General features: G+C 42.6%; 1 protein-coding gene across 1 annotated transcript in view; it reads left to right on the top strand.

Moving 5' to 3' along the window:
• The window catches only part of PHEX (phosphate regulating endopeptidase homolog X-linked), a 114,545-nt gene that overhangs the window by 19,009 nt on the left and 70,032 nt on the right, over positions 1-25,504 (top strand). The window contains exons 4-9 of the mRNA XM_037378257.1: positions 6,206-6,292; positions 7,287-7,513; positions 10,712-10,780; positions 15,192-15,308; positions 21,031-21,114; positions 21,452-21,597. Coding sequence (XP_037234154.1) covers positions 6,206-6,292; positions 7,287-7,513; positions 10,712-10,780; positions 15,192-15,308; positions 21,031-21,114; positions 21,452-21,597 — 730 coding nt within the window. The remainder of the gene's footprint in view (positions 1-6,205; positions 6,293-7,286; positions 7,514-10,711; positions 10,781-15,191; positions 15,309-21,030; positions 21,115-21,451; positions 21,598-25,504) is intronic.

The following is a 25,504-nucleotide window of genomic DNA, read 5'->3' as shown; positions in this document are numbered from 1 at the left end:
TTCCCTTCCCAAACCCAGCTTCCTACACCCCCAGCTGTGTCTTTTCTTCCTTGACTATCTTTGGGAGTATCTACACTTCAGAGAGCTGAGGATCTTTCCTAGCTATGGAGTGTATTTTGCTGGCAATGCTGAGTCGTCTTGTTTTGTACAAGAGCCAGGGAGAGCAATGATGCAAATGTGCCTGACCTGGGCTGCTAGAGGAACAAGAACTTTGATTTGCAGTGAGAACCTCCTCACCCTCAGCCCCTTGGTAGAAGAAAATGAATGATGAAGCAGTTTGCAGCCTCAGAAAGTTTAGGATATCATGAACACCTTTAGCCAGTTTCTGACTGTGCAAGTGGTAGTTGCTTAATGAGATATGTTATTTCAGCACTGTGGAGCAGAATTACCAAGAGTGTTTGACGCTTACCATAACTAAGTTTTATGTGATGGGAAACATAAATCTTGCATCTGGGCATCCTGTGCATATGGAAACATGGACAATGAGGTGCTGAGATCACTAGCACAGCCTAAGATCCATTTTATCCCAAAGAGAATGACTTCGGAATTAATTTGAAAGTAAAACACATAACTGAAGAAAAGCTGCTTTGCTAGAACGGCCGTTCAAACGTGTACTTCATATTTGGTTAGGGAAACATTATTGCAGGCTTTATGTTCAATGTGGCTTAAACTATGCTAGTTTGCTTTGCTTGTCCTGGTTATGATATTCTGCTTTGCATTGGCAGCAGGCTAGTGTTATAAGTCTGTAGCAGCAACAAGTTGTTAAATTGTGGTTGATGTTAATAACAAATCTGTGCTCTGGTGTAAATCAGCTTAGATTGTGGGTTTGTTTTAATCTCGGCAGCCAGATTGCGATTCAATGTCCAGAACTGTAACATTTAACTGGGAGCTAACAAATGAACTATTATTATAAGGTGGCTTTTTTTTAAGTATCGTTGGAGTGCTGTGTGTTTCCTAGTCTGGTCAAGGCCATTTTTCCCTAAAAATTCTTATTTAAAGATGAAGCTAAAAGATGCCAATCAAAACTGGATAAAATTTCTTTCACAGTCAGTGAATCTGGTGAAGGATTAATTTTTTGGTCTATTGAAACTGTCTATAGATTCAAGTTGAATTCAGTTAATGTTTGGAGTCCTGAAATGGAAGGAAATTGGAGCTTTTCATTTTGAAGCAAGGAAACTGAGTTTAAAAAAACAAACAAACAAAAAACCCAACAAAGAAGAAAGCTGCAAGAACAAACTTAATGTCCTTCTTAGTGCTGAGTGAGATGCTTTAGTCAAAATGCTGATAACCCTGATCTCGTTAACTTGGCCACAATTTTTAATACCAGCTACTGGACTTAAGCATACTAAACTATCTCATGAGGCTGAACATTAACTGACTTGTGGTGGTCTTCCTCTCCCTATTCCCTGAAGACCTTACAGGTTTTGCTTTTGTTCTGCTGTCCATACAGAAAATATCTGAAACCATTAAAACCTTTCAAAGTGGAAAGACAGTCCTCCCAGCCAGTTGTATTTAAGAGTTGGATTTTTTCAGAGGGGCTGGATTTCTTCTCTGTAGGTCACCGGCTGGCATTTCCCTTAGTGTAGATGAGAGCCTGAAATGCCATCTTGCATCTCAAGAGATGGAGCACTATTCAGAGAATGCATTTGCATACTGGTGAGAGAGAAGGGTAGCCCTGAGGTAGGTCTGTTCAACTTGCAGAGGTCCTCAGAGAGCAGAGACTCTGAGCTGCAGCCCTTCCTTCAAAACGCTGCACTGCAGAGCTCAGCATGTACCAACCCACACAATTAGATACGCTTGGTGCAGGAGGGGGGCTGTCGCAGCTTGCTGCTATGGCCAGGCTACTCACAGTACCTGACGCTGCTAATTTAAATGTGGCTTGATATGTCTACATTGATTTCAATCACAGTAGTGACTTTCTTTCCATGGATACAGCAACCTGTAGGTAGACTAATTGATCACCCATATTTTTTATTAGTATGCATCACCTGCTTTCCTTGCTCTTCTTCTTTAAGAAGAATTTAAATATTCAAGGATGTGTAAAAGCCATGTGTATTTGTGAGTTAAATAAGACACAAATTTCTAAACCTTGTATTTGGATTTTATACTAGCTAATACAGAATTTGACTGGATATGACCAGTGCTCTAGGTTTGAGCTTCTAAATCTTTCTGAAAGCTTGAGGCTAAGGCTGAGGAACCTCTGTAGCCTAAAGAGCACTCATGGGTCACATCCCCTATTTCAATGTCAACAGGATTTAACTGTCTTGTTAAGACTTTCATGTTTGGTCACTGGATTTTACATTATCGGAACCAAGAATTTTCTTCATAAATTAATTCTGAGCAAATTGGCAGCATCTACCCCACTTCATTCTTTACAGTAGTGCAGGGAGTGTTACAGCTTTGTTCTGGCGCATAATTAGATGGTTTGATGGGAAAACACCAGGTCTGACTTTAACAGGATTTTATGCAGGTGTATTCTTAGAGAGTTGATTTGATTTTATTGGATCTCATCCTCTGTATCTCTCCTGAGCTCTAGCTGGGCTTTCACCATTGAATTTTATTAGCTTCAAAATTTCATGGCTGTGCAGCTCACTGGCCAGGAACAGAAGTTATTGCAATAGCTTTAATAGGAGTGTATTTTTTCATCCTTAGTTTTATGGAGGTTTCATTTATAGTTTCTTTTAAAATGCCATTCTTAAACCATGAGCAGGTCTGATTATTCTGCTAAGGACTGTGCACACTGAAGATATGTGGCAGTGACTGACGTTATATTATATTTAACAAGGTAAGAAATATTAACAATTTCAGGATTTGAAACCAAAGCTGTTGGGAAACTTGTCCAGCAGTATTTGTAGGGAAAATCTCATCCATAATTAAAAGGATGTGATGTCATTACATCTCTCATGGATCCAAGCAAATGAGTTCTTGTTTTGTTTGGTTTTTTTTTTTTTTAAGTAGAAAAGGGATTGGAGGGAAAGAACAGGTGGCATTTGCTCATTGCTAAGGTATTCTTTGACTAATAAAGGTCAGCAGTAAGGTCCCGAGTGCTCACATGAGCACAGGTGGGGAATATCTGAGAGGTGCAGCATGGCAGGTTCTTCAAAGTGCTAGGGAAATCCTGGGAAATAAGCATCTTCAAATGCTGCCTCCAGCAGTGAGCTCCTAACACTGAGCGGAGCAGTGCAAACCCAGACCGTTCTCAGCTACAGCATCTACTGGTACCACCCAGCTGGCCTTCTGCCTCCTGTGAGAGGCAACATTGGAGAGAGGACTCTGGTGAGGTGCTGGGAAGGGCAGGGGCTGGACAGTAAGCAGCTGCCACCTGCTCGCAGGAGGGTGCTGCTTTTTGATGGCAGCACCACCACCTCTTCAGTACTGTGAGTCACCCCAGCCAGTATTGGCAGAGTTTTCTGGCAACACCGAGCTGTGTGGTGCAGTCCACACGCTGGAGGGAAGGGATGCCATCCAGAGGGACCTGGATAGGCTTGAGAGGTGGGCCCCTGCAAATCTCATGATGTCCAACAAGGCCAGCTGCAAGGTCCTGCACCTGGATCAGGGCAATCCCAAGCACAAATACAGTCCGGGCAGAGAATGGATTGAGAGCAGTCCTGAGGGGAAGGACTTGGAAGTGCTGGTGGATGTGGAGCTCAACATGACCTGGCAATGTGTGCTGGTAGCCCAGAAAGCCAACTCTATCCCGGGCTGCATCAAAAGAAGCGTGGCCAGCAGGTTGATGGAGGTGATTCTACCCCTTTGCTCCACTCTCATGAGACCCCACCTGGAGTGCTGCGTTCAGCTCTGGGGCCCCCAACATAAGAAGGACATGGACATGTTGGAGTGAGTCCAGAGGAGGCCACAAAGATGATCAGAGGGCTGGAGCACCTCTGCTATGAAGACAGGCTGATAGATAGGGTTGTTCAGGCTGGAGAAGAGAAGGCTCCAGAGAGACCTTCTAGCAGCCTTCCAGTGCCTAAAGGGGGCCTGCACAAAAGCTGGAGAGGGACTTTTTGCCAGGACATGCCAGGACAAGGGGTAATGGCTTTCAACTGAAAGAGGGTAGATTTATATTAGATCATATTAGGAAGGAATTCTTTTCTGTGAGGGTGGTGAGGCACTGGAACAGTTGCCCTGTGAAGCTGTGGATGCCCCAGCCCTGGAAGTGTTCAAGGCCAGCTTGGATGAGGCTTGGAGCAACCTGGTCTAGTGGAAGGTGTCCCTGCCCGTGGGGGTTGGAGCTAGATGATCTTTAAGGCCCCTTCCAACCCAAACAATGCTATGATTCTGTGAATAACATTGAATTGACACCTGATTAAGCTCCATGTGGAAGCTGTTTTGTTTTGCCATGGGTGGTGGTATGAAGTCCCAGTGGCCCTCTGCTTTGGCAGGCCACTGGGACTCCTGCATTGCACTTTGTTCTGCCTTTTGTGTGAGCCGTGCTTCTTAACTCAGGCACAGCACCACACAGGGACAGTCTGCACTGTACCTTTGCACATTTGAAACCCAGAGCACTGGTGATTATGGTATAGAGAAGGCACTCGTGAATTTTTTGAGGCTTTTTAGCTCTGGCTGAGCATAGAACAGGAGGGACTTGCAATGGTTTCAGCAGAGCTGCTCTCTTCAGTCGTCCCAGTAACAATAAGGTAATGCTCTGCAGGACCTGTCTGGTTCTTTCAAAGCCAGAAGAGGTCCAACAGGGTTTGCTAGCCCTGTTTCCATGCTGTGCTTAAGCATTACCCTGCTTCTCTTGGCCATGGAAGTGCTCATGCTGTGCTGCACCTGAGCTGATAGACTTTGCTGTAGCTAAGCTGCCTCTGTGTCATGGTTTAACCCCAGCCAGCAACCAGTTCTCACACAGCCCCTCCTCATTTCTGCTGCATTGCGATGGGGGAGAGAATCATAAGAGTAAGTGATAAAACTCAAGGGTTGTGGCAAAGAGAGTTTAATAGGTAAAGCAAAAGCTGTGCATGCAAGCAAAGCAAAACAAGGAATCCATTCACCACTTCCCATGGGCGGGCAGGTGTTCAGCCATCCCCAGGGAAGCCGGGCTCCATCACGCGTAATGGTTACTTGGAAAGACAAACGCCATAATGCTGAATGTCCCACCCTTCCTTCATCTTCCCCCAGTTTATATAGCCAGCATGTCATCACATGGTATGGAATATCCCTTTGGCTAGTTCAGGTCAGCTGTCCCAGCTGTGTCCTCTCCCAATTTCTTGTGCTTCTCCAGCCCTCCTGCTGGCAGGGCCTGAGAAACTGAAAAGTCTTTCACTTAGTGTGTAAATTACTTAGCAACAGCTAAAAATGTCAGTATATTATCAACATTATTCTCACACCAAATTCAAAACACGGCACTGCACCAGCTACTAAGAAGAAAATTAACTGTATTCCAGCTGAAACTAGGACACAGCATTTAGCCATATTATGTGTAGTTGCAGCTGCATCATGACTGATTTACAACTTGAATAAAATAGCTCGAGGCAGCCGAGAGTGGACTGCTGAGATTCAGATGCACTTTTCATACTATTTCATTTCCATAACATAATGTGAGGAATGCAAGGAATGTAGAGAAGATGGTTTAGAAAAGCTGGTTTGGGTTTAAGGCACCAAGGAGGTTGACGATAGTGTGAGGGAGCTATATCATGCAGCTTTTCAAACAGTGGGACACTTGCCCTTCTGTGCCATTTACAAGAGAGAGGTTGTATGTGTTTGACAGACAATGGGGCAGTTCTCTGCCCTTTTCCTTCAGCAGCAGCAGAGCTGGAAAATGTGAACTCCAGCAGTCTTGCTCCTGGGATCATCACCTACCCCATTAGACCCTGATTTCATAACATACCAGCACCAGAGGCTGAGCCACTTGAAAGAATTCCCGACTCCGTGCCCTATGCACTGGTTCCCACCCCTGCCCCACTATTCCCCGTCCCCTCAGTTTGCTGAGGGTAGCTCTTTGTAAGGATGAGAAGAAATAAGCAGTATCTGTCAACTGGCTTTAAATCAGTACTCTTAATAATAAATAAATAAATCAATCTTTCTCTGTTGGGGATTGAAAAAAGTACAATAATGTCTGTGTTACTGCGTAAGAAAATACACGTGGAACCTCATCCTTAATTAAACAAATGCTATGATTAAAGCAAATGCTGAGACAGGCAAACAGACAATTCTGACATTTTGTGATGTGTTGAAAAAACCCTTTCATTTGTTTTTTCAGCATTGCTTGAGAAACCCATCAGCAAAAGACGAGACAGTGAAGCTGTACAGAAGGCTAAGATCCTTTATGCATCCTGCATGAATGAGAGTAAGTGGCCTCATTTGAGAGACACACATATAAGTTACCTGTGTTTATAAAGGCAGGGTTTTTTTTTCTGTCTGCTGAGTTCTGTGAAAATTTGTGGCAACACAAAGATTTCAAAGGTGGGATTCAACTGAGGTACACCAAGGCACAAGAAGTCAGTTTTAACGAGATCTCTGCTTGTCAGGGAATCTGTGCAAAAGGATGCCAAAACTGTGCCCTGGGGGTGGGAGCAGTGCCTGGTACATCAGAGGAGCCCTGGGATGAAACTCTCATACTGACACTTTCAAAAGACTGTTGTTGCTCAGCATCTTCCACCTCTCTCTAAATCCATTTAATCAAAACGTTTCCACAGGGCTGAGTATAGACAACCCTGGATTCTTTAGCTTAGAGTTATCTGCATGTCAAGTAAGTTTTGGGTAGGAAGCCCTATGGCCACACTTGCCAAGTGCTTTTCCTGAGCTTGTAAATGTCACTGTGAGGTGCTATACACTAGGTTGGGACAGATCCCTACCTTTATGTAGCTGCATGGGTGAAGGAAGAGTTGGGAGTGCCCTTTGTCCTTCTGACTCTTTCAGACTCTATTTCCCATGCAGCTTTCTTCCAGCACAGCCTGAGACTGACTGTCGGCAATTGAGAAAGCCTGCCCTGCAGCCTCAGTGCCAAGATGCTGACCCTTCTAGCTTTGATTATGTACAATAACCCTCTCTCAGAAACAGTGGTTTCTATGCTAGTTCCGAAGTCAGGAATGGTTTTTTAAGTGACTTAATTCCAGCCCTTGCCTTTTTTGAAAGGCACTGATTTGCCTCTTGATGCAGATAAACTGGGTTGGACTCCTGTGCTTCTGTGCTCACAGGCAGAGCAGAGGCTTTGGGGTTTAGCTGTTGTGTTTTGTCTTGCCTAGAAATTGATCAAGGGTGATAAATCTTTTTGTCTTATGTGACTGTTGCTGGATTTTAATTTTCTGGAATGTAATCGTTGTCACACTTTTACATTTCAGATAAAATTGAAAAAGCTGACATGAAACCCCTGTTAAGTATACTGAGGCACTCACCTTTCCGCTGGCCTGTGCTGGAATCCAACATTGGACCTGAAGGGCTGTGGTCAGAGAGGAGGTTTAGCTTAGTGCAGGCCTTGGCAACTCTTCGTGGTCAGTACAGTAACTCTGTCTTCATACGCTTATATGTGGCTGCTGATGACAAAATCTCCGATCAGTATATCCTGAAGGTAAAACGTGGCATATCTAATAGGTTACTTCGCATAGTATTTTGTGGTCTCATTTTTTAAAAAACATGCTTACATGCCAAATGTTTACACTTGATTATTGTCGCTATTACCTACTGACTTACAGGTGCATAGGTGAAAATTCATGGGAATGTAGAAGCCACCAGCAACCACACGTTACTGAAAAACATTTCTGTGCAGGATATTTTCTCCTTTCAAATAGGAAAAAAAACCCCAAACCCCCAAAGGTAAAATATGTTCCCAGTGGCCCAGTGTCAAGGGTCTATGTGCATGAAAATGGGAGAGGTGGATATCTAGTCCTGGGGGTGTTCTCTGTGCTGCGTATGACTCATCAGTTGCATGAAGAATAGTTTTTGTCTGTGAAGGTGAAGAATGGTGCATCAGTAGCAGATATTTTGAACTTAGGCTATTTTTCTTGAGATGGAAATGCATTATCTTTGGTTATACAGCAGCTCACAACACAGATGTATCCCAAACACTTCTAAATCTGAAATACAGAATTTACCTTTTTATTGAAATGCTATTGCTTTTGGACCAAAGCATGACTATTAACAGTGCATGACATTATACAACAGTTTAGATTAGTTAGAAAAAGACCCCAGAAATGTTGCTTGTAGTCTGACAAAACTCCAGAGAATTGTATTACTATGAGATGTCACCAGGACAAGACTGAGTGCCTGGGCCAAATGCATTGCTTTTTAGGAAGTAGAGATGAGTAACTAGAGTAGACCAGCCCTCCGCTGCTACAGGAAAATAGTTTATGAAGGCAGAAGAGAAGGGTCAAAGAAGAAATTTATGATGCCATTCATTGTAGCAAAATAGGGTCTATGATTCTGAAGTTGCTAGCATCTTGGCTAGCTGTTGGGAATGTAGACATGAGTACATTTTATTTGGGGATCAAATAACAGTTAACTGTGGAGGTACTGGAGTGGATGTCGATTCTGAGTCAATTCTTTAAAATGTCTTTGACTGAGGCATTTTACAGGTATAAAATTGAAAGGTAAGTTTTCCTCATCTCTAGGACATTTTCCTGAACAGTCAAGTCAACAGCAGACCAACCGCTCGCTGTATTAAAGATGTCACTCTGCTAATATGCTCTTCAGATCCTGTCAGGGTTGCCTCAGCTGGAGATTTCTTTAAAAGAACTGAAACAGCAGAATCAGGAGAGATACTTAGGTATCTCCTGGCATAATATTTTAGTCCAAGTCACCTGTCAGTGAAGGGCTGGTTATTTAAATCCTTATTGCTGGTCTCTTGGAAATGAATTATACCTAGCAGTATTTTCACTCAGTATGGTTAATGGCACCTAAACAACTGTACCACTATACGCTATGAATACATATTATTCTGTAGAGTATTCTGTTGTTGTTAATTTGCTTAAGAACTTGATCTGCAGAATACATCAGACAGTATTCTACTTTCTCCATGTTTTAATGAATTCCCAGGGGTGCAGATGTACCATGGAATATTTCAATCTGCTTATGAAAATGGCTCTGTTGCAAAATTCTTTGTTCGGCATTGCAAAATCATGAATGGATCAGAAAAAAAGTAGAAACTCCAAATAAAACTTTATTCAGCACGGAACATGATCTTTTTTTTCTTGGGGGCTGAAGAAATTGGTTAACTTTTTTGTTTATTTCTCATATTTCTGTTTGCTTGGTTTTGGTGGGTTGTCAAATCTCTTAAGCCAGGAAAATCTGGATGAGCATTTCATGCAACAGTCACATAATTGAAACAGACCAAATCATCTAAAGTTAACTATTACTGGGACACACATACACAAGGCATAAGGGTATATTCTTTTTGCTTCAATATGCTGAAAAAAGAAGGTGATAGAGTTTTTCAAAGAATCAGAGTTGCACTGAGCATCACAGCTACTGTCCTTTTGGTGGATGATTTGTTTTATTTGTTTATGGATTATTTTAAAGGTTGAGAACAGCAACCAGTAGAGGAAATGAATGAAATTAGTTCATTCATTTTAGATTCTAGGCCATGTGTATTTAGGTCATTGTTATAAATGTAGAAAAAGTGAAACATAAATTGTGTAGGATTTAGATTAAAAAGATGTGAAATTGTATGAATAAATACAAATCTCTCTTCATTAGACATAACTTTTAAAAACAAATACAGCATCAAAATAATATTTTAAAACATAAAACCTGCTGTTTCTTCTCCAGTCAGTATCTTATTCAGAGTTTAGAAGCTGATTGAATTATGTTTTCAGCTTTGGCTTCCATACCTTAATGTAACCTGATCGTATTGAAGTATTTGGGGAAATCTCAGTTTCTAGTATTTTTAAGATATATGCTGTGCTGTGAGTTTTTCTGGTTAGGAACTTGAAAAAGTATGCAAATACTCCCATGTAGTCATTTCACTCAAAGTCTAAGTGCAGATCTCAATGAACTTTCAGGACTGGTTTAGAAATTACCTGGAGGACTTTATTCCAGTATTAGGGTGACTGTAGACCAACACATTTGATCCATGTTTACATCAAAAGGATAAGTGAAAGTCAAAGATCCACCTGGATGCCTACCAGACATCTTTAGCTAATGTACTGGAGGCATAATAATTTCCTGTGCATGCATGCAATCATTTTTGTGGCTGGTATCCAGCTGTTCCAGTACATCTGTTCAAAAAGCCAAATACAGCACTCACTGCCAGTCTAGGGTGAAGCTCAAAAGTGTAACTTCAATTTCAGTCAAAGAAGGCTAACGATGCTTTCCAGATAGACAGCAGCTAACATGCTCCAGCGTCTAATGGGCATTTGGTCCATACACTAGACTAGTGTTTGTCTCAAGCTGATTCTGGTGCCCCTGAAATATGTGTAGGATGAGTGGTTGTCAGCACCAACTGCTTGATCCTGTAGACCCATTCCTATTGCATTACCTACTTGCTAATGGAGCCATAAACACACAAATCATGTAGGTGATTCTTTGCTGTAGTAGGTGGCTCAGATATTGGAGGGGGCATCTGAGGCTCCCCAGATCACAGTATAGCTTTTTTCTGTTGTTTTGAAATCCTGTGGAACGCAGGCTGGTGTAGCATATTATGTGTTAGATAATTACACACATCTAACATAATTGCCAGAAAAATGTGAAGTCTTCCAAGGTTGCTTATAGGGCTACCTTTGAATTCTGACGAATTTACCTATTAAATGCTGCTTCTTGTTATTTTTAACAGCTTGACCAAGCAAGCCTCTCTCTTGCATCTCGAGAGGATTACCTGGAAAACACCACAGAAGCCAAATCTGTAAGTATTATTAGCTGGAAATCAATGTGGCCATATTCCCCCTCATTTTTTTCCATTGTTACTTTTGTTTTGTTGAGCCCCAGACTGAGAAGGGGTTGTGGTTTGTTTGGATTTGGATTTTTCAAGACATCTTATATCAGAAAATATCACCACTACAAGCACCACTACCACACTCTTGCAAAGATTTTCAAATGAAGATTTTTGTAAGATTTTGAGGTCCCCCCTGCTTTTTCTCCCCCTTGGAAGGTCATCTGGAGTTCATCTTGTCCAACCCCTCTGTTCAAGCAGGGTTGACCTCTGGAACGTACTGCTAGTCACTGGCCTCCAACGGGACTCTTTGCTGTTGATCACAGCCCTCTGGACCTGGCCACTCAGCTTGTTTTCACTCCACTTCACTGTGCACTTCTCTAACATTTACTTTTTCAACTTGGTGAACAATCACAACTGCTTGCCCCTCATCTGTCACGATATTAAAGTATTAATAGAAGGTTTTCAGGCTGGTTAAGTATGATTTCCCCTTCATAAATCCATGCTCCTTGCTCCTGATCACCTTGTCCTTCATGTGTTTTGAAATAGTTTCAGGGCGGATTTTCTCCATCACCTTCCTAGGGATTGATAGGAAGCTGAGCAGCCTGTAATTCCTTGGATCTTGCTTCTTGAATTAAGAGAGGGGTGATACTTTGTCTCTTCCAGCCTTTAGGGACCTCTCCCAATATCTGTGACCTTCCAAGTATTATCCAGAGTAGACTTGCAATGATTCAGCCAGCTCCCTCAGCACTCATAAGTGCAATTTATCAGACCCTCTGGATTTACTTGTGTCCACTTTTCTGCCTAATTTGGTCCTCTTTGACTGAGGATAGGCCCTCCTTGCTTCAGAATTCCCCTCTGGTCTCAGGGGCTTGGGATTCCTGAAGGTCAGTCTTACCAGTAAAGGCTGGAGCAAGGTTGGCATTGAGCATCTTGGCCTTTTCAGTGTCATTTACTACCCTCCTCCATTTAGCAGCAGATCTGTGTTCTCCCTAGTCTTTCTTCTGCTGTTATGTACTTGTAGGGTGTTTTCTCATTGGTATTCATATGCCTTACCAGATTCAGCTTCAAGTTGGCCTTGGCTTTTCTAACCATATCCCTGCAATATTTGTCAGCAACTCTATACTCCTAGGTCATCTCTCTGTGCTTCTACCTCTTATACCCTTCCTTCTTATGCTTGAGTTTAGCTAGGAGCAACTTCTGCACCTGTCCAGGCCTCCTACCACTGTTACTAGATTTCCTACTTGTCAGAATGGGCTTTTCTTGAGCTTGGAGGAGCTCAGGTAGAGTTTCATGCATTTGCACTGCTCTCTCACATAAAGGACAACTCCCATCTCCTCACCTTCTCAGCCTGCCCTTCCTAAAAATCCTTATCCATCCACGTATAACTCCAGCTGTGCAAGTTATCCCACTATGTTTCTGTGATCCCAGTGAGGTCATAGCCCTGTAACTCCACACAAACTTCTAACTCCTCCTGTTCATTCCACATGCTGTTTGCATTAGTGCAAAGGGGTTTCCCACGGACACCCAATCATGCTGATTCTTCAATGTGCCCTTGAGAGTTTTCCTTGTAAGGCTGTCCTGTAGGCACTTCCTTCTTTGCATACCTACCCTCAAAGGGGCTCCATTACAGCTCTGTTTTGTTGATTATGTCTCCTCTTTTCCCATTACCCTGGGCCCTTGGCTTGCCTACCCTATCTGTACCTTCCTTAGCTCTTTCTTCAAGAATCAGTCCCTTGCCCATTGTTTCTAGTTTAGAGTCCTTACCACATTGGCCAGCCTGTTAGTGAAGATACTCTTGCCTCGTTTAGTCAAACGGATCCCATCCCTTCCAAGCAGCTGTGAATTCTCAGAGAGGGTCCCATGAACATAGAAACCAAATTTCTGCTTCTGATGCCAGCTGTGCAACCAGTTGTTAACCCGCAAGATCTGTCATGTCCTGCTCAGGGCCTTACCCCTCACCAGCAGGATCAAGGAGAACACCATCTTGGCCTCAGGCCCTTAACCTCTGTCCCCATAGCTTTGTAGTCATGCCTGATACTTCCCAGGTCACCCCTGGCAATAACATTGGTGCCTAGCGGGAAGAACATCAGGGAATTGTAGTCAGAGGGCTGGATAAGCTTGCTAGGCTCTTCACAACATCCTGAATGTGAGACCCCCAGTAAACGGGAAACCTCCCTAGGTGACAAATCAGGTTGGCAGGTGGGGCCATCCATCCCCTGCAGCAGTGAGTCTGTTACTGCTGTTGCTTGCGTCTTCCTTCTGCTGGTCCTGAGTGGCTCAGGCTCAGCCACAACACCCCAGTTGATAGTGCTCCTGAGTTGTCGTCAGCTACAAGAGCAGTGGGCTGAGGGCCTTTGTTGTGATGGGAGTTGACACTTTCCAGCCTCATAAGCACAGGCTCCTCCTGCTTCTTGTGCTGCAGCTGAAGGTCCAGGCTTTTGAAGCTCCAGGGTCTCCAGGGATGTCTGGCTGATCTTTCTCATCTCCTCTGAGGCTGTGTGATCTGCTGATCTCTCACAGCTCTTTCACTTGGCAGCACACCTCCACAGTAACTGCACACCTCCTGCACACTAGGAGACCATGTGCCCCAGCCTCGGTGGGGGGCCTCAGGCACTCCCTGCAGCCTGAGACTTGCAGAGCTGCGTCCTTCCTTATGAAGGACCATCTGGGCCCAACAGTCTCATAACAAAGAGAAAGGTACATTACTGGTGTCTGGGGATCATGGCCTGTGGCATGTGACTACCATATCTAAGGATGGGTATGCCAGGCGAAGTTTGCCGTCCTTTTCTTTGTGAACTGCTGCATCTCTTGACAGCCTGTGGGAGCTGTGCTCTGGGCCTGGCTCTCTGGCATGGGCTTAAAGGGTGCTGGACCCCCCCAGATCAGGAGTCAGGTGGAAGAAAGGCTGTGGGCACCCTTTGGTCTAGCACAGTTGGCAGAGTTAGCAGCTGCTAGAGCTACCCTCCCCTTAGCTTTTACCTGACCTGGTGGCAATGGGAGCCCTCATGTCTCTTGCGGGGATCCAGGAGTTCCCAGATCATGGACAAAGTGCCCAGAAGCTCAAGAACATCTCAACAAAGTAGAGCCCAGAAGCTGCCATGTCCTCGGGCTGCCTTGGTGAGCTGCCATCCAGGCCTGCCTCTTGGGCTCAATTAGACCAGAAAGCCCAGTACATTTCAAGAGCCACCACAGGTCATTATCATCAAATTAACTTGAATTCATTTAATGATCAGAACAAGAGTTCCTCAACAGATTTCAAGTATTAAGTATTCATTTCCTATCGTGTCATCCTGTCCCCACGTACCCTCTCCCTGCTTTATGGTTTCTCTGCTACAGCACAGTTTCTTGCTGCTTTTCTAAGGGCAGCAGTTGTGAAGCCATTAATGTTTATCAAAGACTTTGATGTATCAATATTTGGCAATGGCAGCACCTTTTCCCCCCTCCCTCGATGAAGGCCTGCGGGCAGTATCCAGCACATACAGTCCAAGGCTCAAAGGAAACAACCCCTTCGGTTGTCATGGGGGACAGGTCATTGTTACTGACAAAGTTTTTACAGTTTTGCTTCCCTTTTGAGTTCCCTGAGAGGTTAGTAAGTTTTTTTTAGCTGCATCTATCAGACTAGATGATGCCAGGATACAAGTAATTGTTATCTACTAAAAGATTAAAGGTGGAAATGTGTTGGGATATATTTTTGCTTTTGTTGGACTGTGAGCTGGTAGGAGTTGATGAGGAGTAATCTGATCCCTCCAAAATCTCTGAAAGATTATGCTAGGGGGGAGGTAGCACATAAATCACTACAGTATCATTACATACAGTGTATTTTTCTAAAATTGGCGTATACACACTGAGACTAAGATGTGCTTTATTAGGATAGCCCATGGAGAGCAGAGCAGAGCACTGTAGCAGGTACATGTGTTACAGTGCCATGTCAGGAACGGAGAAGAGAGCTAAGCGGAGCATCCCTTTATCTCCCTATCTTCTCAGCCACTAAGCTTGCACTTGTATACAAGTACTTCTTCAGTCCTACACTGATTACTGTATGAGCTGGTGCTGGTGTACACTCATACGTGTTGTCTAAATCCCATTGTAAGAGCTAGAAGTGTTGCCAGTCTAATCCAGAAGTGTCATTTGCGTTTCCCGAGATTTATACTCTGTGAACCACAGCAGGTATCTCTGTCATGCACAGTATGTTTATGGTGTTATTTCTCCTTTTTCTTTGGTGACAGCAGTCATTCAAGGTAAGGAAAGCACAACTTTGATTGCTAGGGCATGAAAGTAAAAAGTATTATATTCCTTGCTATAGCTGGCCATTTCTGATCTACTGCTGCAGCTGTGCTCAAGAGCAAATCCAGTGGTAATTTCACTCTTTGTTTCTTTACAGTACCGAGATGCCTTTTTGCAGTTCATGGTTGATACAGCAGTGCTTCTGGGTGCAAACGCCTCACGAGCTGAATCTGATATGAAGTCAGTTCTAAGACTGGAAGTTAAAATAGCTGAGGTTAGTAATCTAACATGGCATTCAAGCTAGCTTTTATTTTAAAAAGTGCAATCCTTTTTCAAAATGGAAAACCATTGTACTAACAGCCTTAGCAATAGTGTTTTTTAGAAGCAGAAGGAACAGATTCTGATGAAGAAAGGATGAACAGTATTTCTCCCTTAATTAATTGTTAAACTGATTATTTTATTCTCAGGGGGAAAAACCCTTAACCAAATATTCTTGGTCCTTTAAATTGTTAGGATGTCAAAGAGGCTCGCTAGAGATAAGCCTGGGGGTGGCATATGAATGTTTGAGGGATGGTGTGCTAGTTAGGCCCTTTGGTCTGCAATCTCAGTGGAGGCAGAGGATGGAGATTTGTGTGGCTGCAAAGATGCAGGGGTTATCGATATGTTAATAACCACAGAAGTGCCTGAGAATGGTCATGTAGTAATTAGGGCTTGTCCTGCCAAAAAGGTGACAGTATTGATAGCCCAACTGAAGTTTATCTGCACCAATACACCAGAAGCCATAATACAGCTGGAAAACTATGGTACAGTTGCAGTCACGGAAGCATGGTGGGATGACTCATGCAACTGGAGTGCTGCAACGGATGGCTATAAACTCTTCAGAAGGGATAGGGAAGGAAGGTGAGGCAGTGGAGTAGCCCTGCATGTTAGGGAGTGTTTTGACTGTCTAGAGCTTGATGACAGTGATGATAGGGCTGAGTATTTATGGGTAAGAATCAGGCAGAAGGCCAAGAAGGCAGATATCATGGTAAGAGTCTGTTGTTAGACTGCCCAACCAGGATGAAGAAGCAAATTAAATACTCTATAAGTAGCTGGGAGAAGTCTTAAAATCACTAGCCCTTCTTGTGGGGGACTTCAACTTATCAGATGTCTGCTGGAAAAACAACACAGCAGAGATGAAACTCTAAAAAGTTCCTGGAGTGTGTGTAAGAGAACTTCCAGATACAGCTGGTGAGTGACCCAACTAGGGAAGGTACCCTGCTGGACCTCTTGTTCACAAACAGAGAAGGACTTTGGGGTGATTGGAGGCCTTTTTGGGCATAGTCATCACAAAATAATAGGGGGTTTGATTCTTGGAGAAGTAAGGAGGAGAGTCAGCAGAACTGCTACCTTGGACTTCTGGATGGTAGACTTTGGCCAGTTGACAGAGTCCCCTGGGACACAGTCCTGAAGAGCAAAGGAGTCCATGAAGGCTGAACATTCTTCAAGAAGGAAATCTTAAAGGCACAGCAGTAGGCTGTCCTGATGTGCTGAAAAATGAGCTAGCAGTGAAGAAGACTGCCCTGGCTGAACAGAGAGCTTTGGCTGGAATTCAGAAGAGAGGAGTTTATGACCTTTGGAAGAAGGAGGAGGCCACTCAGGAGGACTACAAGGATATAATGAGGTTATACATGGAGAAAATTAGAAGGGCCAAAGCCCAAGAGTCAATAAAAAGTGTTTCTAGAAATATATTAGCAACAAAAGGAGGGCTAAGGAGAATCTCCATCTTTTACTGAATGTGGGGGGAAACATAGTGAGAAAGGATGAGGAAAAGGCTGAGGTACTTCATGCCTTCTTTGCCTCAGTCTTTAACAGTAGGACCAGTTATTCTCCAGATACCCATCCCTCTGGGCTGGAAGACAGGGACGAGGAGTGGAATGAAGCCCCCACAATCCAAGGGGCAATGGTCAGTGATCTGCTGCCCACTTAGATGTACACATGTTTATGGTGCCAGAGCTTGTCAAGCCACTTCCCATCATTTATCAGCAGTCCTGGATAACCAGGGAAGTCCCAGGTGACTGGAAGTTGGCAAATATAATGCCCATCTACAAGCAGGGCCAGAAGAGGGATCCAGGGAACTACAGAGCTGTCAGCCTGACCTCAATACCAGGGAAGGTTATAGAGCAGATCACCTTGAGTGCCATCACATGTCATGTACAGGGAAACCAGGTGATCAGGCCCAGCCACCAGGGGTTTGTGAAAGGCAGGTCCTTCCTGACTGTCCTGATCTCCTTCTGTGACAAGGTGACCTGCTTAGTGGGTGAGGGAAAGGCTGTGGATGTTGTCTGCCTGGCCTTTAGTAAAGCCTTTGACGCCACTTCCCACAGCATTCTTCTGGAGAAACTGCCTGCTCATGGCTTGGATAGCTGTACTCTTTGCTGGATAAAAAACTGGCTGAATGACAAGGCCCAAAGAGTGGTGGTGAACAGAGTTACATCCAGTTGGTGGCTGGTCACACGTGGTGTTCCCCAGGGCTCAGTAGTGGGGCCAGTTCTGTTTGATACCTTTATCAATGATCTGGATGAGGAGATTGAGTGAACCCTCAGTAAGTTTGCAAATAACACCAAGCTGGGCAGGAGTGTTGATCTGCTGGAGGGCTTGAAGGCTCTGCAGAGGGATCTGGGCAGGCTGGACAGATGGGCTGAGGCCAGTGGTATGAGTTTCAACAAGACTCAGTGCTGGGTCCTGCATTTGGGTCACAACAGCCCCACACAATGGTACAGGCTTGGGGAACAGCAGCTGGAAAGCTGCCTGGTGGAACGGACCTGGGGGTGTTGGTCGACGGCCAGCTGAACATGAACCGGCAGGTGGCCAAGGTGGCCAGCAGCATCCTGGCTTGTATCAAAGATAGTGTGGCCAGCAGGACCAGGGCAGTGATCGTCCCCCTGTATGTGGCACTGGTGAGGCCGCATCTTGAACACTATGTTGAGGTTTGGGCCCTTCACTGCAAGAAAGACATTGAGGTGCTGGAGTGTGTCCAGGGAAGGGCAATGAGGCGGTGAAGTGTCTGGAGCAGGAGCAGCTGAGGGACCTGGGGCTGTTTAGCCTGGAGAAAAGGAGGCTGAGGGGAGACCTTCTAGCTTTCTACAACTACGTGAAAAGGAGGCTGTAGGCAGGTGGGTGTTTTCAGTCTTTTCTCCTAAGAAACAAACAATAGAACAAGAGGAAATGGCCTCAAGTTGCACCAGGGGATTTTTAAATTGAATATTAGGAGAAATTAATCCATAGAAAGGGTTGTTGAGCATTGGAACAGGCTGCCCAGGGTAGTGGTTGAGTCCCCATCCCTGGAGATATTTAGAAGACATGCAGATGTGGCACTTAGGGACATGGTTTAGTGGTGGACTTGTCAGTGTTAGGTTAATGGTTGGGCTGAATGATCTTAAAGGTATTTTCAAACTTAAATTATTATACTGTAATTTTGAGACTGGGCACAATCTGAGTCCCTGCTGGGCAGCTATGTTGAGAATACATTACCATGTATTCAAGAAGCAGATCGGCTGGTTCTCTGAGGAACAGTCTAAAAGCAGTGCAAGACCTAGATGGGATATTGATGCTTGGTAGTGAGAGGGCAGTTGTTACAACAGCACCACAGTTAGCTCCTGAGCTGCTTTCATGGGGCACCTTGGGAGAGGGGATGAGAAACTCCATGAGTTTTAATTTAGAGGTCCAATTGAATTTAGTAAAGCTAAACAGATTTAAATTTGGTGCTCAGTTCTGACTGATTTACTTGATGACATCTTTTCCCCCTTGTGGAGTTTAATTTATGCTTTAGGACTGTTGCGGGCTGAAGGAATGTTTCTGTTTCCCTGTATCCCTGTTTCAGTGGGGCTGCTGCAGGAATCCCACTCCTGGGAGCTGCAAGTCCACTATTGTTTCCATTTCTTCTAAAGCCAGAGAGAAAAGTTAGCTTCAGTCTTGGGAAACCAGCAAAAGTTAGAGCTATAACCTTGACACTGATTTGCAGAACTGCCAGCTGACATGAGGATTTTTGCATATCACTGCAGAAAGACGTTGTCCCTTGTGAAATGCTGGGTCTCCTGCTAACACAGAAGCCTGTGTACAGGACAAGTGATGCAGCAGAGGAGTTTTCTCTGAGTTCTGCTGCTGCAGTCTACAGGAGGAAAGGCAGTGATGCTTCCCAATGGTGTGTGTGTGCAAAACTGAAAGCCATTCACGACGGTAGTAACTCGGTGTTTCCATCTCCCTGCTGAAAGATGAAATTTTGTCAAACCTCTAAATAAAGCCCAATATTCAGCTTCAGTTACCCAATGTGGATGAACTAATGAGCAGATACTTCATTGTGACCCAGCAGACTTGAAAAACAGAAAACGTTTCTTCTGGTTATTAGTTATGTGGTAAGAAGATGCATCGCTACTTCTGGTAGCTCTAATACTTTACTTAAAGAATGCCTTACAGAGTTTAAATCTATAAAGTATATAGGTGAAGTGGGCATATAAGATGACTTGGATCATGTAAGAGCCTTCAGGGTCAGTAATGTGTACTGTTATGCAACAAGCCATACTTGCTTATGGTTCCCTAATTTCCTCTTAGTATGAATAATCCTCCTAAAATTTATTCAGATATTAGACATGAGTGCAGGGACATGGATTGTTGCATAATCCCTAATGAGCACAATGATTTATATAAACATTTTACTGTGATTTCAAAGGAGATAGTCCTGTTTGCTACTTAGGTTTTTACTGTATCCTGTGTTCCTCTGTTTTTGTTGTAAGAGAATGTATGCAATGGAGAACTTGTGTGCTCAGGCAGAGACAGCAAGAATAAAGGGAGGATACTTTGGATATTGGAGGGAGCAGCATGCTGCAAGAGAGCTTGTTGTGTACAAGGAAGATTTCAGTTAAATTTGAATTACTGGAGGAAGAGGGAAAATTTTGAGACCAAGGGAGCAAACGGGTTCAAGAAGAGTTTAAAGATTTGTCAGATAAAATAAAATTTGCAGAAAGGGAGAAGAAAGTTGGTTTTTTTTTTTCCTGTGTGGTTTGAGCAATAGTAAAACCGCAGACACTTACTGGAGAATTTTGGTTGGACAACTGCCAGCTGTCTGGTTAGTCTGGCGTCAATCTCTGTCCTCTTTAAACTGCACAGCATACAGCCTGTTATGTAGGAATTACCTTAGAGCAGAGCTGGAATTGCCATCGGCAATTCTTGTTCCTCTTGAACACTGAGAAAATTTTGAGCTATATCTTGTACTTGGTTTGTTTTTCTATTATGAACTGTACTGCCACCTTAGAATCTGAATGTCCCCTATCAGTTATAAAAGAACTTGCTTTATATTTAGGATTTCTTTTTCTGTGTCCTTGGACTTTGACACTACAGAGGATCCTGATGTCTGGCTCCTTTGGTCATCCAGATGAGAGGCCTGATTAGAGAATACTTCAGTTCATGTCTGGTTTATATACCCAGGTTTCCTGCTATGGAAATCAGGATGGTGGGATAAAATGAGGAGAAACTTGTGTGTATCTGGCTCTTCCCTCAAATTTAGTCAGGCCATAGCAAGAACATGTTTAAATCCAAGAGACAAGATGCACTTCAGCATACTTATCTCAGATTTGACCTTTTAAACCATACAGTTTGGAACTGGCTTCTACCTGACATGACAGGATGAGTAAGTATTAATGGTCTAGGTGTGCTTGTATCTCTTATGAATCAACATGCATTTCCTTAGTATAATCAGAGCTAAAATTGGTCTAATATCTTCAAAGAAGACATGCAGCTCGTTAAATTCCCCAGTAATGAGTTAAGATGATGATGAACTGTGTTCCATTTCTACTAGTTAAATGCCATCTTCAAAAAAGGAAGTTAATGCTATGAATGCTTGGAAAATAGATGGTAAGATATTTCTTCACTGGGATTATGATGGACAGCAATGATATAAGAGGAGGTCCCTGCAAGATAATCCTTGTTTTGATTTTTTTGTTTGTTTGTTTTCCCCCCAGATCATGATTCCATATGAAAATAGAACGAGTGAGGTGATGTACAATAAAATGAACATATCGGAGCTTAGTGCCATGATTCCACAGGTTGGTTGGGGGTAATTGCAAAATTATTCTTTTAACTTCTGACCTATATAATTAAAATTGCCTTCAGTGCACAGAGCAGCATGTTAAAGTAATATCATTAGGAATGTGTGTACTCAATTACAATATATTTTCTTTTAAATATAGTTACTTATATTTATATATATATATATTTTACTGAGGTTTGAAATTATGTGTAATGACAAAGTGCAATAGTTTTTAAATTTTTAATAAGCTTTTAAATAAAGCTTTGAAACCATTAGTCTCAAAGGTGCAACTTAGTTAATAAACCATCTTGCTTCATAATATGCTTTAACCACCCTTCTTTTTGTCATTGCAGTTTGACTGGCTGGGATACATCAAGAAGGTGATTGACACCAGACTCTATCCTGAGCTCAAAGATATAGGTCCTTCAGAAAATGTGATTGTCCGTGTTCCCCAGTACTTCAAAGATTTATTCAGGATACTAGAAAATGAAAGGAAAAAGTAAGGATCCTATGACGGTTTCATCCACACTTACGAGGGGACATCAAATGCTGGGCTTTTCCTGGGTTTTCCAGGTGTTTCAGATATTCTTGGAATCAGGTCTCTCTAGTCTCTAGGCAAAAGGTCTGTTTGGTTTTGTCTGAATGAGGATATCATATTAGCTTGTGTGTACTAGGAGAATTTGCAGTTTCAACACTTCTTTTTTTATGGAAAACACAGGTTGCAGTAAAGCTGCTCTTTCCAGATACATTCATTATCTCTTACTTGTATGGGGTCTTGTATCTTGTGAAATCATTTACATCTGTAAACCATAGTGGTAAAATGCAGGTAGCTTAGGTTAAACATAGTAGATGTGCTTTGCACATAGGGAAGCCAGATAGCTTTGGGCAGTGTGATGAAAAAGTGTATGTGAAGATGACATCCCATTTTGAAACGTCATTGTTGACATCTAAGTGATTTCTCTGGTAATTTGCTCTCTGCTGAGGTGTGTTGCTGAACTTTTTAAAAAATATTGTTAGGCTGTTGTCTCCAAAAATCATTCTTTACTGATTGTACAATACAGCCACAACTGAATTTATATTTCAGAAAAAAAGATTGATTCAGAAGCATTAGTCTTATATTGTTGCTCTATCTTGCCAGTGACAGAATGCTTACATTAATTCATAATACCTGTAAAGATAACACATAGATAAGACAATAAGAAAAATAAAAATGATTGATCTGCCTACAGATCATCAAACTTCCTTTCTTTATAAAATTCAGACAATTGTCATTAGTGTGCCGCCAATCTTAATTTCCTGAAGAAATTCTTCTGGACAGTTTGAACTGTCGATGCTTTGTATCTCAAAGTTAGTTACATCAGTGGGGATAAAGCAGTGATTTAGAGGATCCACATGTAGCAAGACCACAGAGAATTAGTTATTCCCTGTGTACAAATACACTTATACACAGATGTATTGTGTAATGACATAGTAAATGCCTGAAGTATTTTTCCATTAGAGTCTTATTCAGGGAAAATCTGAGTATTGAAGAAGAGTTAAGCCAGCCTGGTGTCATGGCAGAGTGATGCTGGAGTAATGACCAGAAAGAATGGCAATGCTGGTCTTCAGCAAAGCTTGAGACCAGCTTCCTGACCCCACAGGCTGGGGTAGGTGGGCAAAAGCAGTGTCTGATTTCCAGTATATTCACACTGCATATCTTAGAGTTCATGATGGCTTAAGCGTTTTCTGTTCAGTCTTACCCTAAGAAATTTGCATCATAAACTGTTAGAAATGGCAAATAGTGCTAAACTCCACCTAGGCAGGCTTCAAATTCTTGTACATAAAATCCATCCAAACTGCATGATAACAAAGATCATGTTTATCTCTTAAATGATAATGTTCATTACTTAAAATGTCATAGTCTGCTCCAGAAGTAACTTTGTTATCTGGCCTAAGAAAATTAGGAAATATCTTAATACGAACTCCTAACAATGAGGTCTTAGCATTTCCCTGTAGGGTGAACTCTGAAAGTTTAACAAGGCTATTTTCTTTCAGGTAATCTCATTTGACATTCTCCATATGATATTTTAAAGGTTAAATTAAATCAAATATGATGAATTTGGGTAAATATCTAGACCAATCAAATTCCTAGTAAAGCATTCACATATTTTGGATTTGCTACAGTGATTAGAATGTGAATTAACTTCTCGTCATTTGGAGAAGCAGTTACTTTCACTGGGTTCATATACTTTCCAGTTACAAACCTTCTTATCCCTAAATTATACTTTTATTCCAATGCCTTGTGTGTCCCCTTCCCAGGTGAGCTCCCTGCTGGCATAGGTACTGTTCAAAATGGCACAAAAAGATGGTTCATGCCCCAGTGATTTGGCAAGTACTCCATGAAGTTTGTGTCAGGCAGAGGGAAGAATGGAGCAAAAATTAAGTCTAGCTACAGAGCAGTTCCCTGTGATGGAGGTGGCAAGTCATATGGACTCACAGTCATGTTATTAAAAATTGCTCCCTTGGAGAACCTGCTGAACAATCTTGAATTGTGAAATCATTCACATAGCAATGTTACCAGAAAATAGCACGTTGGCAGGTTGTAGAGTGAATTTAGTAGAATAAGGCTGTTACTTACCTGACAACCCTGCTCCATATAATCAGGTTACTTTGTGGAGCTTGAAATATGTGCAGTGGTGTGATCTGGAGGTCTATCTGGAATTCCCAAGCCAGGGCACTGCTGTGAGTCCAGCCCATGAGCATGGTTCTCCACAGTAAGCTGCCCAAGCAGCTGAGTAACTAGCCCGCAGGAGTTTCCATCAGCCGTGGGCTAGCTAGCCTGTCACATCAGATGTTCGGTACTGAAGTAAGTCACACCTTCATAAGAGGTCTTCAGGGATTCCTTCAGGTTTTTAGTGTACTGACTAATTTTTAATGGAGTTTGTATCTATTACAGGAAGAAGAGGTGTATGTTGAAAACATAAATGTAGCTGTGGTGTAAATGAGATTTAAATGTGGTATAAATGAGAGCTCCAATACATCTGTGCCCTGTGAGAGGGGAGATAGGATGGTGCTGGCACCAGTTAGGAGCCCCTTGTATCCCTTCTCTGTTACCTGTGGTCTGGGCTTTATGTGTGAGCCATAAATAGGATACAGCAAATTGTGTCCTTGTTGGAGATGTTGAAGGAAGCAGCTTTATCGTTCTCATGGATGTCAGAATGAATAACTAGTTTGCTTTGCCTTACCTTACCAGATCTTTGCAGTATGGGACAATTAATAGAGAAGTACTCTGTAATTACTGAAGCCTAAGAGGAATTTTCTTTATAGAGAGGGATGGGGACACTCTTCTTCCTGATTTTAGCCTGCCTCAGAAAAATTAGAGAAGTTACAATAATTTGACTTGAACTAGTGCCTCTAGCAATACAGGCAGGTTTTCACTACTCATGATTTGATTCATTTCTCAGTTCTGAATACAAAGATTTCAAGCAGATCTCAAAATCTGTGAAAGTGATCTTTTTCCTAAAATGTCAACTAATTTGTTAATCTATCTCATATTAAATCTATCCTCTTTAATTGCCACTATGTCTGCTGATTGGACTATCACAAACTCACAGAATTTTACATGAGCAGCAACTTTATTCCCAGACAGGGTAGAGAGTTCCTTGGTAGATATTCATAAGCACTGTTATAATTTTAACTGTTCCAGCAAACAAACTCTACCACTTCCTCTGGGAGTGTGTATCACAGTAATGGTCATATTGGTTAAGAATGAGCCTACACTTCTTTCTGTAACAGTCATTCTGAAGTTTAAATAGGGAACTATGTACTGTACTCTTCTGAAAGGTTACAACAACAAATGCTCTGGTCTCTTCAAAAGAGCGGAGAGGATTTGTATGGTTTGTGTGTTGGATTTTGCTCCATGTGAAGAGGTTAACTCCTCTGAGCCTCAGTGAAATTATTTGTGAAATTGGAATGCAAATCACCTCAAGATATGCAGCAGAGGCATTTAATAACCAAAAAGTCTCAGTTTTTAAACCAAATGAGGATGACCAATTGGCTTTAAGTTTGTGTAGTTAGCCAAAAAGGTAAAATGATCATCCCCCAAATAGGTAAACAGTGAATATGATTTTGTTTTGTTTTGAAAAACAAAATAAAGAACACTGCCCTTCAAACAAACAACAAAACCTCTCAACCTTTTCCCCTGTTGCCCCCCTCAGCAAATAAACACACCTCTGGGCTTTGAAGTGAAACCTTCCTGTTGTTTTACAGCATCGTATTCATCAGTGGATTCTAGTCTGATTACAGTCACAAATTATTACAATCTCATGAGACAATTTGGTTTTAGGATGTGTCAGCTTCTTTTCCTTCCCAACTTAAAACATACCCCATTAATTGTGGGATATTCCCTGAAAGTGACAGCTGCCTTC

The sequence above is a fragment of the Falco rusticolus genome, chromosome 2 (genome assembly GCF_015220075.1).
Source record: "Falco rusticolus isolate bFalRus1 chromosome 2, bFalRus1.pri, whole genome shotgun sequence".
Lineage (NCBI taxonomy): Eukaryota > Metazoa > Chordata > Aves > Falconiformes > Falconidae > Falco > Falco rusticolus.
This window is presented reverse-complemented; position numbering and strand designations above follow the sequence as displayed.